Here is a 17,624-nt window from a genome sequence, read left to right as displayed (position 1 = left end):
GGTCACATCACTTCCCATGTGCATGGTCATCTCATTATAAGTGAATACCTTGGAAATCAGCAGGAGCTGTGATATGAAGCACTACAAAACCCCAATTTTTATCCCCGGTGGTGGTGGTAGTAGAAGCTTCTTTACTAGTTTCTGTACTAGAAACTCGGGGATGCTCTGTGGTACAGTGTTCATGGTCTAAGAAGCTGGAAAAGAAGCTGTGTTGCATATGAAAAATGAAATCTTGGCCCTGGACTTGAGCTCTGGACTGGGCTGGCTGAAGGAGAACTTTTGCTTTTAGGCTGTAGGATTTCACGTTCACAGCCAGGAGCAAACTCCTCAAGGTGCAGGACTGTCCGGGGACAGGGAGGTGGGTCCTGGTGGGAGAATGAGGGACCTTGCTGAGCTGGGGACCTGGCACCCCAACCCAAAACCAGCTTTAATAGTGGCAAGGCAACCCAAGTGCTGTGGAGGGCACTGAATCGCAAGCGGCTGTGTGATGCACAGCTCCCCACTGCGCTGCATGGACGTAACTGGATTGCACTGCACTGCACAGCACTGCATCACGCCGTGCTGCGCCTGAACTGGGCTGCACCACACAGCACTGCACGTGCTGCATCACAGAATCACAGAATGTCAGGGATTGGAAGGGACCTCAAAAGCTCATCCAGTCCAATCCCCCATTGGAGCAGGAACACCCAGATGAGGTTACACAGGAAGGTGTCCAGGCGGGTTGGAATGTCTGCAGAGAAGGAGACTCCACAACCTCCCTGGGCAGTCTGTTCCAGGCTCCGTCACTCTCACCGTGAAGAAGTTTCTTCTCAGATTTAAATGGAACCTCCTGTGTTCCAGTTTATACCCATTGCCCCTTTTCCTATTGATGGTTGTCACCGAGAAGAGCCTGGCTCCATCCTCCTGACACTCACCCTTTACATATTTATAAACATCAATGAGGTCACCTCTCAGTCTCCTCCAAGCTGAAGAGACCCAGCACCCCGCACTGTCCCCCACCGCACTGCACTCCACTGCCCCGCACTGCACACACTGCCCAGTGCTGCATGGCCGCAGACGCACCCACCACGCTGCTGCCCCGCACCACTGTGCAGAAGGCTCCACTGCACAGCACTGCGTTGCTGCCCTGCAGAAGGCTGCATTGCATTGCGTTGTGTTGCACTGTGTTGCATTGTGTTGCACTGCATTGCATTGTGTTGCATTGCATTGCATTGCGTTGCATTGCGTTGCATTGTGTCGCATTGTATTGTATTGTGTTGCATTGCGTTGCAGTGTGTTGCGTTGCATTGCATTGCATTGTATTGTATTGCGTTGCATTGCTTTGCGTTGCATTGCATTGCGTTGCATTGCGTTGCATTGTATTGTATTGCACTGCGTTGCACTGCGTTGCATCGTGTTGCATCGCGTTGCATTGTATTGTATTGTGTTGCATTGCGTTGCATTGTGTTGCGTTGCATTGTATTGTATTGCGTTGCACTGCGTTGCATCGCATTGCATTGTATTGCGTTGCATTGCGTTGCACTGCGTTGCACTGCGTTGCATCGCGTTGCACCGCGTTGCACCGCGTTGCACCGCGTTGCACCGCGTTGCACTGCGTTGCATTGTATTGCGTTGCATTGCGTTGTATTGTGTTGTATTGCGTTGCGTTGCGTTGCGTTGCATCGCGCTGCACCACGCGCAATTACCGCCCCCCGTCACCTCCACCTCACCTCCTCACGCCCCGCCCCGCCCCTCGCTCCTCAGTGAACCGCGTCCAATCAGAAGCGCCCGTCGCCTCCGCCCCACCCTCTCCCGCGCTCCCCGCTCGCCTATTGGCGGGAGCCGCCACAACCGGCGCTGCCTCCATGGCGACGCGGCGCAGGGCAAGATGGCTGCCGAGCCGGGCGGCGGGCGCCCGTGGGCTGGCCGGTGCTACCGGCCGCCGCCCGCCGCTCTCGCCGCCGTGCTGCTGCTGCTGGGCTGCGGCCGCTGCGCCGCCCTGTCTCCCTCCTCTCCGTCGTCCTGTCGCCACCGCGCGCCCAGCGGCGAGGAGGTGTGGGGGGGGGCGGCGGGGGGGGCTGGGTCCGGCCCCTCAGGGCTGCCCGGGCCGAGCTGTGCGCGGCCTGGCCCGTGGCGCCGGTCCGGGCGGCGGGGCGGTGTCCGGCTGAGCGGCGTGCGGGGGGAGCGGCGGGAAGGGGCTCCGCTGGAAAACGGGCAGAAAGAGGCTCCGGGGGGCGCCGGTCGGTGTGTGTGTCCGGAGCTGCCTCCGCCAGCGGCCCCTTCCCCTCCCCGCCAGGTTGTCTATCAGGTTCCTCTGAGGGAAAATCACGTCTTGAAGAGGAATGTGGATCAGCAGCTAAGGATTAAGATTGTATACGACGGAAGCGTCGAGGGGTGAGTGTAATGTTGCGGCAACTTTTGGTTTTTTGTTCTCCATGACTGGGATTGGAAATGCTATTAACGAAAGCTTGTTTGTTTCGCTTTTTGAATATAGTTTGCTACCTGAGAAAAGACACCTTATAAAGGTATGTCATATTTGCTCCCCCTTTTTGCTTGTTCGTATTTTATTACATGGATGAAGTTAAATTTAAGGCCAATTTAATGAAAGGCTTTGAATACGAGCAATTTTGTATCCTCTGGTTGGGGAAACCCAGGCTTTGTCTGCAAGTTATGGTTCCATTCCAAGTACTTGCAGTGGTCTGTTGAATGCTTTTTGACAGGTGTTTGCTGTATCTCCAGGTGCAAAGGTTTTGGTGAGCAATGTGTGTGTAGCTTTTAAGGCCTCCTGGAAGCTGTACATTCAAATTGATACTGGCAGCCTTCTCATTTTGTCATTCTAATAACAAAATGTGAGAATACTGAAACAAAGTATTTCCTAGTTTATTGATAACAATTGGACTTCTTATGAAGCCTGGATTTCTGCTATTCCGCTATACCCCAACATTTATCAAGTTTCATGTAATTTCATAGTCAATGCTTTTCAGGTGAGCTTTGTCTGCACTGCTACTGAGTGACTTTTATTTTTGCTCTATTCAGAACAAACTCTTCCCACAAGCTATATTTTATTTGGAGAAGACATTTCAAGTGCGCAAATCCACGGGTACTATATTACTAAGCAGGTATGTGAAAATTTGTTGAAAATCACTTGTTCTGTTCGACATCTTACATTGCATTGTAAAGCCTTTGAAATAAGAATAGAATAAGGGTGTAAGAAATGCCCTCCTCGGTCAGACCAGTGGCCCATCTGACCCGGTGGTGGTAGCAGATGCTATTTAGGGAGAATACAGAAAACTGCCAGCCTTCCATGATCAACGTTACACTCGTTATGTCAGAGGTTTTAAAGGGTGCACATGCTGCCTGTTTCATTTTACATGTACCCCCATTTATGAACCTGTTCTTAATCTCTCTTTAAACCCATGGATACTCCATTAACAACTGGAAGCCTTGTGTCTTCCAGAGCAGGGTAAATAAGATTTCTCATGCAAGTTACATTAAATATCTGTATTACAGTGCTGTAGGGTGCTGTAAGAGTGTTCCATGGTTTCTTTTTAATGATAAAACAGCGCTGACTGTCTTTCATGTTGGATTGAAGGCAGTGTGCAACAAACCAGTATTTAAGGAGGAAAGCTGACCCTCACAGATACTGCCGAGGAGCCTGCGCAGACCATACGAGATGTGGGCCTGTTATAGTTCCTGAGGAGCACCTCCAGGTGAGCTAAGCCATCCAAGTGCTTCTTAACCTTTGAAATATTGGTGTTTGTGGAAATGAATAAAAAAGATGATATCACTAACTCTGCGTAAGTGACTTGTTTGTGAGTGATCACTGAGTTTGAGTGACAGAATGGAACAACTTGAGTTGGTGGGAGCTTCTTTAGTTTATGCTGATGAACCAGAAGTCCAGCAAAACTAGACTGTTTACTGTTCTCTAAGCCTGTGTTATAAGGAATTGTACAGAGCAGATGAGATTGAAAACTTGTTATATTGCTACTAGTCACTTAATTCTTCACCTTGGTCAGTGAGTCAGATTTTCACAGCATTAAAAATAACTTTTGATTTTTTTATTTTTGGAGACCTTACTGGAGGTTATCCACTGAACCAGCAGCACGGTGCAGAAAATGCTTCTAACTTGATTTCTTGCATGAACTTTTGATTCAACTACAGTATGTGATCAGTAGATTTCTTTCTCTTAGCTTGAAGTTTCAACTACTGTATTAAAAATGTATCAGATTACACATGAAATGCAATTGCTACTTATGTATCCTGCTTGTGTGAGGCAATTTTTTTTTTTAATTTGTAGGAAATAAAGGGTGGTAATTTGGGGATATCTAGCTTGGCAGGCCCTTTTTTTTTTTTTTTTCTCTTTTTTCTCCAAAGCTGCCACCTTTCTGGTGTCTAATACATCAAAAGAGCTAGTCATTTGAAAATTATTCCTTGGATCTGTTTTTGTTTACTGTCTTCATAGGGAGTTTTCTCATCTTCCACTGTCTTATATTGGGTTTTATTCTTGCCTTCAAGCTAACTGAATTTTGTCATGCGAAATTTCTGTTGTAGCTATTGCATTTTAATTGTTCCATTTGAAATATGTCAAAGCAATGCAGGGTGTACGATAAGAACGAATGGCACTGGGGACCCACTGGCTTACCTGAGCAAGAAGGGGTTCGAGATGCTGACTTTGTACTTTACGTTAGTGCTCTCACTACTGAACGGTGTGGCCATGAAAATATCATTGCCTATGCAGCCTACTGCCAACTGGAAGCTGAAATGGACAGGCAAGTATTCGCTCTGATACAAATTATTTTTTAAATTAAACTTTTGAGTTTTTTAATGGCTTAGATGTGGAGTTTAATTGTTTGCCTGTCTTGTATAGTATAGCAAAGTGGAAGTTGTTGAAATCAGCAAGCGCTGTACTTAAGTAAAACCACAAACCCATCAAATAATGCTTAACTTGCAAAGCTGAGGCACTTAAGTCAAAGCTGATCTTCCACTGTTATTGCCTAAACTTTGTCTTGAGATCCTGCTTCTGTTGAAGGGAATGTTGTACTTTCACAAATTTAAAGGAGGATGCAAATGGGCCCTACTTAATGTGGCTTTTGTTTCTGGTTTGGTTGTAGTCCTCGTAACAGACACTTTGCACCTCTATAGTCTTGCCTGAAATTCAGATCTCCTGTGCTGTTGTCACTGACACCTGGGCAGAACACTGAATATAGAGGCTGATCCCATCCCTCCCCAGTTCACCAGTAAACTAGTCACTGTATTGCTAATAGACAGTTTGTTAATGACTGAGGAAGTAGTTTGGAAGGACTTATTTTTACATTAGTCTTCATTTTCTTTTAAGTATTCTGCCTCTTTGAGTGAATATGATTTGAATTTCCTAGTATTTTACTGAAAACAATTTGATTTTAAAACTGTCTTCTAGGCCAATAGCAGGATATGCTAACTTGTGTCCAAATATGATTTCAACGCAAGCTCAGGAGTTTGTCGGCATGTTATCTACAGTGAAACATGAGATCATCCACGCACTGGTAAGGGTTGATGTTATAATATGCATTTCCCTGAAATTTGTGCCTGCTTCCTCACACACCTCCAGCTTGTTGCAAGAGAAGGGTGTTTGGTGGAGGAAAGCTCTTGCTTTGCCTCCTTCAATTTGTGTGTTGATCACCTTGAAGTGTGGTATTTCCAGTGCATCTGCTGTGGGAGCGATAACTTGCACGGCATTTGACTTTGTATATGAATATCTCACCAAAGGTTTCCATGTGCTTGGTTTTTAACCTGAAGGGTTTCTCTGCCGGACTCTTTGCGTTTTATCGTGATGATGATGGTAAACCTTTGACAACAAGATATGCAGATGGATTCCCTCCTTTTAATGAAAGGTATTCTATTTTTTTGTACCTCTTGGTACTCCCATTGGAGGATGTTTTCATGTTGCCTTTTTAGGATGTGTTTTTGCCAGTTGAAAATCCAACTCGATTCCATTATTAGAATGCTTTGCCTTTATTATGTTCAAACATTGGTGTGTAGTTTTTTGTAGTCTTTCTTTACATTGGCATTAAGCACTTATCCACATATGTTACAAACTGAGGCAGGGTTTCATTTATCAGGAGGCTTCAAGTTAAGCATTCAATTGCTTAAATTCTGATGCTTTCTGAATGCCTTACTAAATCAAGACTTGTATTTTCTGTGTTCTGTCTAACGTCAGTGCGGTTCATTTTTTTTAAGACATGCAAGTTTTATAGTTATGCAGAACTGACTGTGTGTGGTCTGCTGTGTGATTCTTCTGACTTAGTGAATGAACAGTTTGCATTTTTTCTTCATTTATTTATTTGATATTGTAGAAATGTTATAGGGTTTTTATGGAGGTAGAAGGCAGAGAGCTTTTGGTTTTGTTCACCTTCCATTTTATAGTAGGAACTCTGAGGATTTTTGTTTCATTTCTTACATTGGTAACTGTAGAAAATACACCTTGAGTCTAGAGACATATTTTTAATAATCTTACTTTGGCTTATTAAATCAGAGTTGTGCATATAAAGAATGCAAATCTTATGGAGGAGAAATGTTGCATAATAAATTTTTTTAAAAAATTATACTTCCTCAGAAAGCATGAGGAAGCATGGAGATTATTCATGATTCTGTTTCTTATTGAAATAAATATTTGCACAGTAGCGTGTATTCTTGGGAAAGATTTGTAACCAAAACATTCTTCTTACAGTCTCGGTTTGTATCAGTGGAGCAATAAAGTCGTTCATAAAGCAGTGAGGTTATGGGATGTGCGTGGTGGCAAAATGCTGCGTCATGCTGTGTATCTTCTGATAACACCTCGTGTAGTTGTAAGTGTGGCTAACTTAAACTTTTATGCTTTGTATGCCAAGGTTAGCATCACATTCTCGAGTCATAAATATTTCTTATTCTTTAAGAAGTAATAACCTAGCAGTGGATACTCTTTTCATTAAAGTATGACTCAAAGACTGTGCGATTAAGATGGTATAATTAGTTGAGAGGGTATATCCAAAGTAAAGTGGAAAGCAGTTGACAGAGACAGTATGAAATAAATAGATAGACATTGTAAGAGACAATGAAGGGACTGGGAAGTAAATTATAAAAGGTTAAGCAGAGCTGATATTGAATAGATTCCTTAATCCTACTCTTTAGAAGTTTTCCTATAGACTTTAACACCTAGTACTCCTGTTGCCTTAATGGATTCTGTCATCACTGCTTTTATCATTTATAAATTCATCCTATTTTCTACTTTTCTCTTTAAAAGCGTTGGTTTAATCTTTGTCTAAATTTTATCGATTACAAAATAATGCAGTTAGTACTTTGTCATGTTTAAAAATAAATTCCTCAAGTATTCTTGGAAATCTTTCTTGCTTCCCACGCCTCCAGCTTCCCCCCATCCCCAACAGAACATATGCTTAAGTGTAATAAATTGGTATTGAGAAGAAGTTACAGTGTTAATCATATTTGGCCACAAATAATCTCTTTATTATTTTAAATCTAACGTGGTATGTAGAGCAGACTTGGTTTAATTACCCCTGTTTTGAAAACTGGCCATGCTGGTCCATCTGTTCAGAGCATTAAAGGTGTTTCTGGGTCGTACCACACTGGCAAAGTCTGGGCTCCTGGCCGTAAGACCACAGCGGTGTTGCGATGCCTCTTAAGATTTCAGTTATTTTCTAGAAAACACTTCCCCATACAAAACTAGTCAACACATAGAACTTCCTAATAGAAAGTGCCTTTTTTTTTTTCCTCCGAGATGTTTGACAGAAGCAGGATTGTAGTGTTCCTACATTGTTGTGGTTTGGTTTTTTGTTTGTTTTTTTGTATGGTATTTAGTGTATGCATGCTATTCTCAGCTAATTCTGTTGCTGTTTTATTCTTGTAAACTTCCATCGTTTATTTCCAGAGCATAAGTAGACAGATTGTCATGCTTGGTGTTAGAATACTTGCTGGCTTAGTCAGCGGCAGAGTAGGAGAAGCGTTTTACGTTTGGAGGAAAACAAGACGGTAGAAAATTAAATGCTGAAAGACTTTTAAAAGATCATTCTAGATGTTTAGGAGTGCATATGAGTATGTGTCTCAATATTTGAAGAGTTGTGTTGAAATGTTTTCTTTCTAGGAAGAAGCTCGGAAACATTTTAATTGTCCTATTCTAGAGGGAATGGAGCTTGAAAATCAGGGTGGAATGGGTACTGAGCTCAATCACTGGGAGAAGAGGTTGTTGGAGGTTAGTGCTGATACTGGGAACAGGGGGGATGTGGGAATGTCTGCTCCCTCACCTTTCTTTTTAGATTTATAGTGGTACCTACTGGAGCCTTGAAAATGCAGGTGTATGAAACCTCACTGAAATATATAACAAAGAATACTAAACTACAAATATCTAAATGTCTAATTTCTAGATAAATCCATCTTTTTACCTTATGGCCAAGTCTCAGAGTATGAGTTTGAGATAAGCTGATTACTAAAAAGTGAAATGTCTGTTACTTTTGTCTGCCACTGACTCTTTTGAGAAGGTGTGCTCCCTTTATAGGGGATGGGAGGGGGTGTTCCTTCGAGTCAATTCAACTTTGTCACCCTCTGCCTCTTATACATCAAGTATTTGATTGTTCTGTCTATTCATTATCTTCATATTTATTCATGTGCCCTGGGGTTAGCTTTTGCTGTCTCTGCTCCAGAACCTCATCTGATTGAGGAAACACTTGGTTTCCTCCTGAGATTTAATCTTATTTTTATTTATGAGTTTGCGTTGTGTGATATTTTTGGCAGAGATACACTTTCTAGTTATTGTTGTATGCAGTGATGTAAACAAGAAGGGAAATGCTTCAGGACAGATCTTTTTGTGGAAGTAATCTTGAAAATTGCTTATTTCTCAAGACCAAAGTTGTTAGCTTTTCCTGCCTTTCAGTAACCTTTGGTATGGAACAGTAGTTTAAAGCCAACTGGAAAAACTGCCATTAGAATGAGGATAATTTAAGGACTGAATAGGATTAGCAAAAAGGAGATAATTACTAGTCTGCTTTACACCTTTCCAGAGAAAGTTTTTATCTGGAAAATAACCCATAGAGTCTGGTTTTGGTCTTGATCCAACTCTCATTAAGTACTGTAGTGACAGCAGATCTGGTGCTAATAACTGCTCCTAACCACACTAGTGGAGAGGGAAGGCTGGAAAACTGCATGTTTTGAAGAAATAATAGAAATGAGATGAACTTCAGTAACAGAAATCCCAGACTTGTGTAATTAAGGGTGAGTGACTTTTGCTGTAAGCCTGAAATTTATCAGATGGAAATGACAGCAGGGAAAAGACACGAGTGCTACAATTACCAGTTATAAGATGATTAGGAAACTCCAAGGTGGCTGGAGTTGCTCTGAGAGGATGGTGTGAACTTGCTTATTTTTAAACGAGATGGAAAATTCCACTGCCGCACTAATAAAGCTTCCTTTGCAGTGCTGTGTTCCTTTAGTCCTGTGTCCTGTGCACCTCGCTCCTGAAAAGAACTGCTAGAAATTCCAGGGAAATTAAAAATCAGTGTGGCACAAGAAAATTAAATGAGCTTGGCTTTTATCTTATCAAAAGGAGACAGAAAAGAGGGTGTGATAGCTACTGATAAATATGCTAGGAGAAGGAAGAATTTCATTTTACCTGAAGAAAAATGAGTACACGTTGGTCATGAAAAAGGTTTAGCTGGAATTAGGAATGAGGTTTCTGACTTCTAGAATTCTGAAGCTTTATAGGGTGGAGTGGGGAAGGGAGTTGCAGTTTTGATTTCTTCTGTGAAGGAGGTTGGGATTTGATTGTAAATAGTAAGAAAGGCCTGGAAATAAAGTGTTTTTTCATAGAAAGCATTTTCTTACAATAATGACTTTCAGTGGCTTGCTAATAGTAACTGGTAACTTTCAGAATGAAGCAATGACTGGATCTCATACCCAGAATCGAGTCTTTTCCAGGATCACCTTAGCATTAATGGAAGACACAGGGTAAGAATTAATAAGAACAGAAGGTTTTTTGTTCATTTGTGTTTAGTTTTCATTGTACTTTATTTTGTTTGGATTTGATGCACTTGTGCTTATCTGTCTGCAACACAGCAGATAATTAATGTAATTAACATTACATTAGCCAAGGTGTTATACCTAGTATCTTAATTTATGTATTTCAAAATCCATCTGTTCTTAATCTAGCCTTAAAAAACCCATACACTGCAATATATAGTACTATTTGTAGTGTCTGTTTACTTTTTCTTAGTGTGAGTCTTCTCCCAGTTGCATGTAGTACATTGTGATTATTTTTTCAGCTCTTGCAGATGGAAGGCATACATGGAGGAAAAGCAAAATTGTGTAAAATTTCATCTTTATATGTTGTTCCTTTGCAGATCATGATACATTGCTGTTAAATAATCAATAAAATTCTATTTTAGTTTATTGCGACTTTAAAAATACTGAAATTGTAATACATTTTGTCATAGTCAGAAAGGGATAGAGTTTTCCTTTTTCTTCATTTGAAGACCTTAAGGCATAATATGAAGTGCTTTGAACTGCTGCTTTATTAATCAGAACACTAATTTTTGAAGTAACTAAATTCTCATTCCAAAATACCTTTACAGCTGGTATAAAGCAAATTACAGCATGGCAGAGAAATTAGATTGGGGACGCAATAAAGGCTGTGACTTTGTAATGAAGAGCTGTAAATTCTGGATCGACCAAAAGAGGCAAAAGTAAGAATACAATCTTTGTAAAAAGGAAAGAGGAAACCTTGGTGCTTGTTCACATTTGTCCTTCAAATGCAACTCTGTAAAAGGAAATAGAGGTAGATACAGATTAACAAGGAATGGTGTCCTATGGACCTGCATCCAGGAAGGAGTGCACCCGATGTGTTAAGAGCAGGAGCATCCCACCCAAGAAATATAGAGCCAAACATCTTGGGAGTAGAATGCATTTACACTGTAGGAGAGCTATGCTTTAATAGGAGGGAAGGGACTAAATCAAAAAATATTTGCTGTATTTTGTCCCTTTTAATTTAAAATACAGGCTGTATCATTTTGCAGGAGTGGATTGTACTTAAAGCAACAGGAGGTGATAGCCGTGTTCAAAACAAAGCCTTCCGTGTTTGTTTGTTACAATACTCATAAATTTCTAGGACACAGCTGCATAGTGGGTTTGTTTTACTTGTGTGGTTTTATTATTTAAAGTTTACAAAGCAATATCTTTAAAACTAAATAGATGAGTGCATTGTAACTTTGTTTGCTGGCTCGGTATTCTTTAAATTAGAAACGTCATAACCAGACAAATAACAATAATTACCTTCCAGAGAAGTCATTGGTGCTTCTTTGTGTGATTGATCAAGTGTGGGGGAGAGTGGGGAGTCTTGACAGATTGCTTAGTTAAATTATGAAAAGCAGTGAAAGTGCTCTAATGTGATTTTTATTCTTTTTTTGTTTTTCCTTTTTGAGGAGGCAATTAATCAGTCCATACTGTGATACTTTGAGGAGTAATCCTTTGCATTTAACCTGCAGACAGGACCAAAGAGCAGTAGCAGTGTGCAACTTGCAGAAGTTTCCAAAGCAGTTACCTCAGGAATATCAGGTATAATGGATCTTACTTTACCAAATAAGTAATTGGTTTTGTTCTTGTGCTTTGCAGCCAGGTGATCATATTTGGTTGTATCTTGTGAAAAATGTTGTGATCTTGTGAAAAATGGCTGTTTAGTTTATTATAAGGAATCTGAAAAAAAGCCTAGCAATCTTAATAAAACAATAAGGATGTCGCTTGGCCATCTAAGCAAATATCAGATGGAAACGTTGTAGAACAGAAATCCCTCAGTGTTTTGTTTGAGGTATTTCTTCACACAATCTGTTGCCTTGTGTCACTGCACGCTAGGAAGTCTGTTCTGTTTCATTCCAGACAGTGCTATGATTGCAAAGGGGCAGGGGGGCAGGGCTGGGGAGTGATACATGCAAATGTAAATCTCCCTGCTTTAAGTATTCTTAAATACTTCTGGCTCATCTGGTTCTTGGATATTGTTAAGTTGCCGTTAATAGCATTCCTGAGTAGTCATAGCTGATGTCCTTACAGCCGTAGTGATTGGTTCTATTTAAAAAAACAGTTGTACACGCAGTGGTTCTATTTAAAAAAACAGTTGTACACTTGTCTCTGCGTGGACTGCTTCACTACCTATTTTGTTTTGCAGTATTTTGACAATCTCAGTGGAGTACCAGCAGAGGAATTGCCGTATTATGGTGGCTCAGTGGAGATTGCTGACTATTGTCCCTTTAGTCAAGAATTCAGTTGGCATTTAAGTGGTGAATTTCAACGCAGCTCGGACTGTAGAATAGTTGAAAACCAACCAGGTCAGTTTTCAGGACTTCAACATAGTATTTAAGAGATGACTTTTTTAATCTGGAGTGGACTTGCTATTTGTCCGAACTAATTGGATATGAAATTAGTTTTATGTTACTAGCTGTGTAAAAGCTGTGCTGGGGTGAGAAGCACAGCACAAGTACAGCATACACCTATGAAGCAAAGACATCTAACACAAGAATTGCATAAGAGCTGAACAGAAACTAACCCCGAATTATCCAAATATTAGACAAAGGGTGGGGTTTGGTTGGTTGTTTTCTGAGTTTCTGAAGAATAATTCCACTTTCCACCTTTTGTAGATGTTGGTGTTCGTTTGGAGATTTTGGGGCGTGTGTGGTGTGGTGTTGGTGGTGTGGTTTGGTTTGGTGTTTGTGGTGGTTTGTTTTTTGTTTGGTTGGGGTTTTTTTTTCCTGTTCAAGACAAGGAGCTTTGCGAGTTACCAGAGCATGAGCTTGTCTCCTAGGGTAGTGCATCAACTCTTAATATTGCGGAGCTCCAGAATGCTGTAGGACAGGAGTGTCAGACTCATTTTCACCGGCGGCCACATCAGCCTCGCGGTTGCCTTCAAAGGGCCGAAATATAATTTTAGGACCGTATAAATGTAGGACTAGTTACATACACCCCAGCTATAGGATATTACCTGCCTGTGCAATTGTCTCAAAAACAACCAAATAAACACTGTCTGCCCTCAAGCCAGCCATCACAGCTGGCACTCCCTGGGGGAAAACATAACCACATGCTTCTGACAGAAAGTGCTTTTTGTGTTTGGTTGGTTTGGTTTTGTTTTTGTTTAACCTTGGCTTCCTTCCCACTATATATTCAAGACTGTATAGTTCCCAAATCGATAATGATTAATGGTCTGAAAGATTCCAAAAGTAAAGCTTGACTTACATGTGGAGACATTGACTAATTATAGCATATTAAGTTTATGTGGACTTTCTGTTCCCTTAGTAAGGTGCAATTCAGTGTATTATTATGTTCTTTCTGTGTTAGATCCTACCAAAAACTATGGTGCAGAGAAATATGGACCAAACTCTGTATGTCTTATTCAGAAATCTGCTTTTGTCATGGAACAGTGCAGGAGGAAACTCAGTTACCCTGACTGGGGTAGTGGATGTTACCAAGTAAGTATGTGCTGGGGTTTTATTTTATTCCTTTTAAAAACAGCGCTAAAGGGAAAAGTCAGTCATAAAACGTAGACTAGAACTTTGCACCTGGACACTGTACGTGATCTTCTCTGCCTTAAATTACTAGATTATATGACATGCTTTGAAAATAAATACCTTCCAACCATAAGCCTGTTGTGTAGATCACACATCCAGTTAAGCGTGTGAACACTGGGATGGCTCGTGTGTTACTTCCAGGCTTGCCAGAGTCTTCATCTGTTTTACCCCATGACACTTTCTTCACAGTTCAATAGGAATACTTATATTGGAATCTTCTGTTGTTGAAGCTTAATGTTATTCAGTCTGATTTTTTTTTTTTTTTTCAAAGGTGGAAAGCACTGTAGACATCACTTATTTTCCATTGTCCTCCTTCTCCTCACACCAATCCCACTAAAGGTGTCACTTTCAACAGCAGCACAACTCTAAAAAAGTATTCAGTAGCAGAAGCTGAATTTTACTTCATCTCAGTTCATGATCTGCATGATTACACTTAAAGAGTACAGTCAGTGCTTTATTCTTGAACCGAATCATTGCTCTGAGTGTAGTAGAATACTCGCGGTTAATCTCTGCTGTAATACCAGCTGCTTACGTATTTATTGAAAGAGCCTCCAAACATATTTCTGATAAATCATAATACAGACTTTACTTTATTCTTTTATTTTAAGGTTTCTTGTTCTCAGCAAGGGCTGCACGTTTGGGTCAAGGACACCATGTACTTGTGCAGCCGCTCTGGTCAGGTGTTAACTGTGAGGATTCAGATGAACGGCTGGATACATGTTGGGAATCTGATTTGCCCAGCCTGTTTGGACATTTGTGACTCCTGTCCACCAGAGCAGGATCCGCCAGCCTCTAACGTAACAAGAGCTACACCAATCGGTAGGTTGCCTTATTTGCTGAAGTGAAACTTTAATATTAAAGTATCTGAAAAAACTAAAGGTTTGTGTCAGCTCTGACTGTTGGGGAGCAGGAAAGGAGCTGTGGCCAGGCAGTTCTAAGATCCCAGGTGCAGGAGTTAAAGGAAGATGGCAAAAGTGCCCTGCTTTTTGCTGTGCAGTTGTGCTTTTGTTTCCAGGACCAGGATAGTGATGAACATAAGAGAAATATGTCTGAAACATAACTGTGTCATGTCTCCTTCTTGTAATTGTCCCAAAAATCTAGCTTTAATCTAGCAACTTACCAGAAAATCTGGTCTTTGTTTTGAAGGTCATATCACTTTTACAACCTGCAAAATTTATCACCTTGGTGGAAAGTGAGTTCTCGCTTATATAACTTCCCATTGACGACGATGTAATCTGTAACATGAAAGACAGGTGTCAGTTTGCTTTTGGAGGGAGGAAAAAAGCCTTAATTCACTGACTACCAGTTAATGTTTTGTCAAGAACAGATGGCTTTCTAAAAAAAAAAGTTGATGAAGAGAAGAGTCTTTACAGTATTTTGTACTAGTGCCTCATTTTTAAGCCTTTGACTAATTCTTTAATTATTGGATGTGCAGTTTTCAAGGGAAAATAAACCTGTTTAGTTTACCTACACACTTGATTCTTTTTTCCAAGCGGCACCCTGGGGTTTGTATGTACTGTTTCACAGAGTGTTGTTTTGTCTCAGAGATAGCGGTGTTTCAGTGGTTGGTGGAATGACTCCTGTAGACTAGATTTTAGCATGAGAAAGCTGTAACCTTGGAGATTTGCTTCTTCTAGCATCTATTTGAATTCATGCTTGGTGTTTCTCGTGTGTGTACATATGTATATAAAAAGGTTTTTATCTGTGCAACCTTACATGTGTGTCCCTGGTTTTTTTAAGCCTCGTGACTGCAATTACCTACCATACAGACAAGCTCTCTGATTTGTGTATTGAGTTTTCCCCATCCCTTTTTTTTTTTTTCCCTCTCTTCAGCTTCGTGTTTTGTGGCTTGGGTTTTTATATGGCTTGCAGTCATACAGATCAAAAATATTCATAAAACAGTTTTTTTTGAGAGTCTGTGGTTTTGAAATGCTGCTTTTCCCCAGTCATACCATAAGAAACTTTCTGCTCTTTTATTGCAATACAGATACATTTTTCTCATTTGTTTTTCTAATTCCTATTGGTGAAGGAATGCAGAAATGTATTTAATTATAAAGGGAATAATCATGTTATTTGGTTGGTTTGAATTCCTAGCCTTGAAAGCTAGAATTAAGTTAGTGCAGATTACTGCACTTTGCTCTTTGGTGTTTTTTAGTGTTCTATTTGTTATTTCATGTTCTCTTTAAATATAAAATTTATAAGCTTTGTGGTGTTTTGTTTTTTATTTTAGATCTATGTTCCTGCTCATCCAGCCTGGTTGTAACCCTTTGGCTATTGGTGGCTAACTTAGTTCCCCTGCTAACAGGATTATTTCTCTGCGCGTAGAGTTATGCACGGGGCAAGAAGATGTTCAGAGATCATGTACTGTCATGTTGCACTCCCTGTTGTGGAGCACTGAGTTTTGTCTCTGCAGGAGCAGTCTTCTGCAGAACCTCGTCTCTCCTGGCAAGTATCGGTGCAGACAGGGAGGTACTGATGAAAGCAGCCAGAGTTTGAGAGGAGGAAATCTACCTTGTCATCTCAATAAGTGCCAGTATTTTCCTGAATTGCAATCTTTGTTTTTTTTTTTTTTTGATGCAGTAACAAGATCCACTATGCCAACTGTGTTAGACCACCTGGCAACTTGGTCAAGATTTGAAAGGAGATGTCTTCTGTAATAAAACTGGGGGTTGGTTTTTTGTTATGTCCTCTGTGTGACTTGGTAGCAAAGCATCCTCAAACCAGAAATATACCTCAGTGGTTTAGTCAAAAGCCATGTAAAAATCAGTTGTCATCACTGCTAATAACCCAGGCCTGAACAGGTGTGGGAATTTTTTATTCGTTTTGTCGATTCTTACAATTTATGGGGGGAAGATATGATTTAATGGGATAGATGAGTGGTTGGCAGTTGTCTCCATAACTGGATTCTGCAGCTTTGAGGCTTCTCAGAATTCGTACTAGTTTGTGGTAAAGCATCTAATTCTTAGGTTTCACTTAAAGCTTCCTACATGCACAAAGTGGAATTTCAGACTGGTAACCAAGACAACTATATAGAAATCCCATTTTCCTTTAGCACGTGCCAGTTCTACTGTGAAATTTAATACATCACATGTTTGAACTTTCTCAGAGTAATGTGCTAGGCAAATGCATTGTGGTACTGATACACAGTCTGTAAAACTGGAACAGGATTTCTGATTATTTTTAATTTCATTTGTTTGTTTCTTAAATAATGGCATTATTTTTTTTTTTAATTTTATGAATATAAATGCAGCTATTCTCACTCTTTGTTGAAGGGCAAACCAGTAGCAATGGCAGCTATAATCTTACAGGACCGTATTGAATTCTCTAGACCAAAAACTATATTGAATGCGTGAAGAAAAGTCTAATCTGTCTCTTTTCTTTTTTTTTTTTCCCTCCACTATTTCTTGGACATATAAATACTATGGATTATTTGGGCATTTGTAATAAGTTGAGAATCAGACATTTTGAACCACTTGAGGACACACCTTGGTACAATATTCATCACTTTATAGACAAAATATATAAGAGGAAGAAAATGGGCAAAATCTGTGTAGCTAAGGGTAGCTGCTCTATAGGACACTTGTGGGGATGTTTTTATTTGTTTCTGACTCTATAATGTCTTACAAATATTCCTGTTTGGAGTAAAAGAAACTCTTACATGGTCCAATCTGTTGTCTGTCCTGTTAGGATAGTTTTTATTCTTGGAGTAAGTGTTGAACTTGAGGGAGCAGATGTGCCCAGTACACTAAAAAATGCAAATATAGGGAGAAAGATGATGTTACTCTGCTTCTTAAATGTGCTGTGATGTTAGAATTATGTCTAGATTCCTTTCTAAAATGAAAGGTAGGGGATGGAAGGAGTATGGAGTAAAATTTATTTCACTACAGTTAAACTTGTTTAATAATGGGACTTCTATTGTAATTGTAAGAAAATCTTTGTGCCTACTGGACTTGTTTTGTTTAAAGAAACTCTTGGGATGCTGCCGAAGTGGGTGAGCTGTGACCTAGAGCAGTCTGGAAGTATCACAGGTGAGAGAGCACCTTGCACTGGGCTCATTCCCCTTCTGACCTGCAGGTT

The 17,624-nt window shown here is 40.5% G+C and overlaps 1 protein-coding gene across 1 annotated transcript; it reads left to right on the top strand.

Moving 5' to 3' along the window:
* The first annotated feature begins 1,837 nt into the window (after positions 1–1,837).
* Positions 1,838–16,208, top strand: LMLN (leishmanolysin like peptidase). The gene is made up of 17 exons (XM_065638001.1): positions 1,838–2,032; positions 2,276–2,373; positions 2,474–2,504; positions 3,016–3,098; positions 3,572–3,689; positions 4,570–4,748; positions 5,396–5,501; positions 5,755–5,849; positions 6,686–6,803; positions 8,093–8,200; positions 9,872–9,948; positions 10,572–10,682; positions 11,418–11,550; positions 12,155–12,314; positions 13,318–13,448; positions 14,156–14,366; positions 15,778–16,208. Exons 1-17 carry the CDS (start codon positions 1,868–1,870, stop codon positions 15,870–15,872), a joined length of 2,019 nt encoding a protein of 672 aa, XP_065494073.1. The 5' UTR covers positions 1,838–1,867; the 3' UTR covers positions 15,873–16,208.
* The last annotated feature ends 1,416 nt before the right edge of the window (positions 16,209–17,624 follow it).

This window comes from Caloenas nicobarica, chromosome 6 (genome assembly GCF_036013445.1).
Source record: "Caloenas nicobarica isolate bCalNic1 chromosome 6, bCalNic1.hap1, whole genome shotgun sequence".
In the NCBI taxonomy this organism is placed as follows: domain Eukaryota; kingdom Metazoa; phylum Chordata; class Aves; order Columbiformes; family Columbidae; genus Caloenas; species Caloenas nicobarica.
The sequence above is the reverse complement of the archived record's forward strand: the minus strand, read 5'-3'. Positions and strand labels throughout refer to the sequence as shown.

What these genes read in the sequence shown, in the direction of transcription:
- LMLN (XM_065638001.1), top strand. Translation starts at nt 1,868, where the DNA reads ATGGCTGCCGAGCCGGGCGGCGGGCGCCCGTGGGCTGGCCGGTGCTAC. An exon ending in GCGCGCCCAGCGGCGAGGAG is followed by an intron (nt 2,033 to 2,275) that starts GTGTGGGGGGGG and finishes CCTCCCCGCCAG; the next exon opens with GTTGTCTATCAGGTTCCTCT. An exon ending in TGATAACACCTCGTGTAGTT is followed by an intron (nt 6,804 to 8,092) that starts GTAAGTGTGGCT and finishes TTTTCTTTCTAG; the next exon opens with GAAGAAGCTCGGAAACATTT.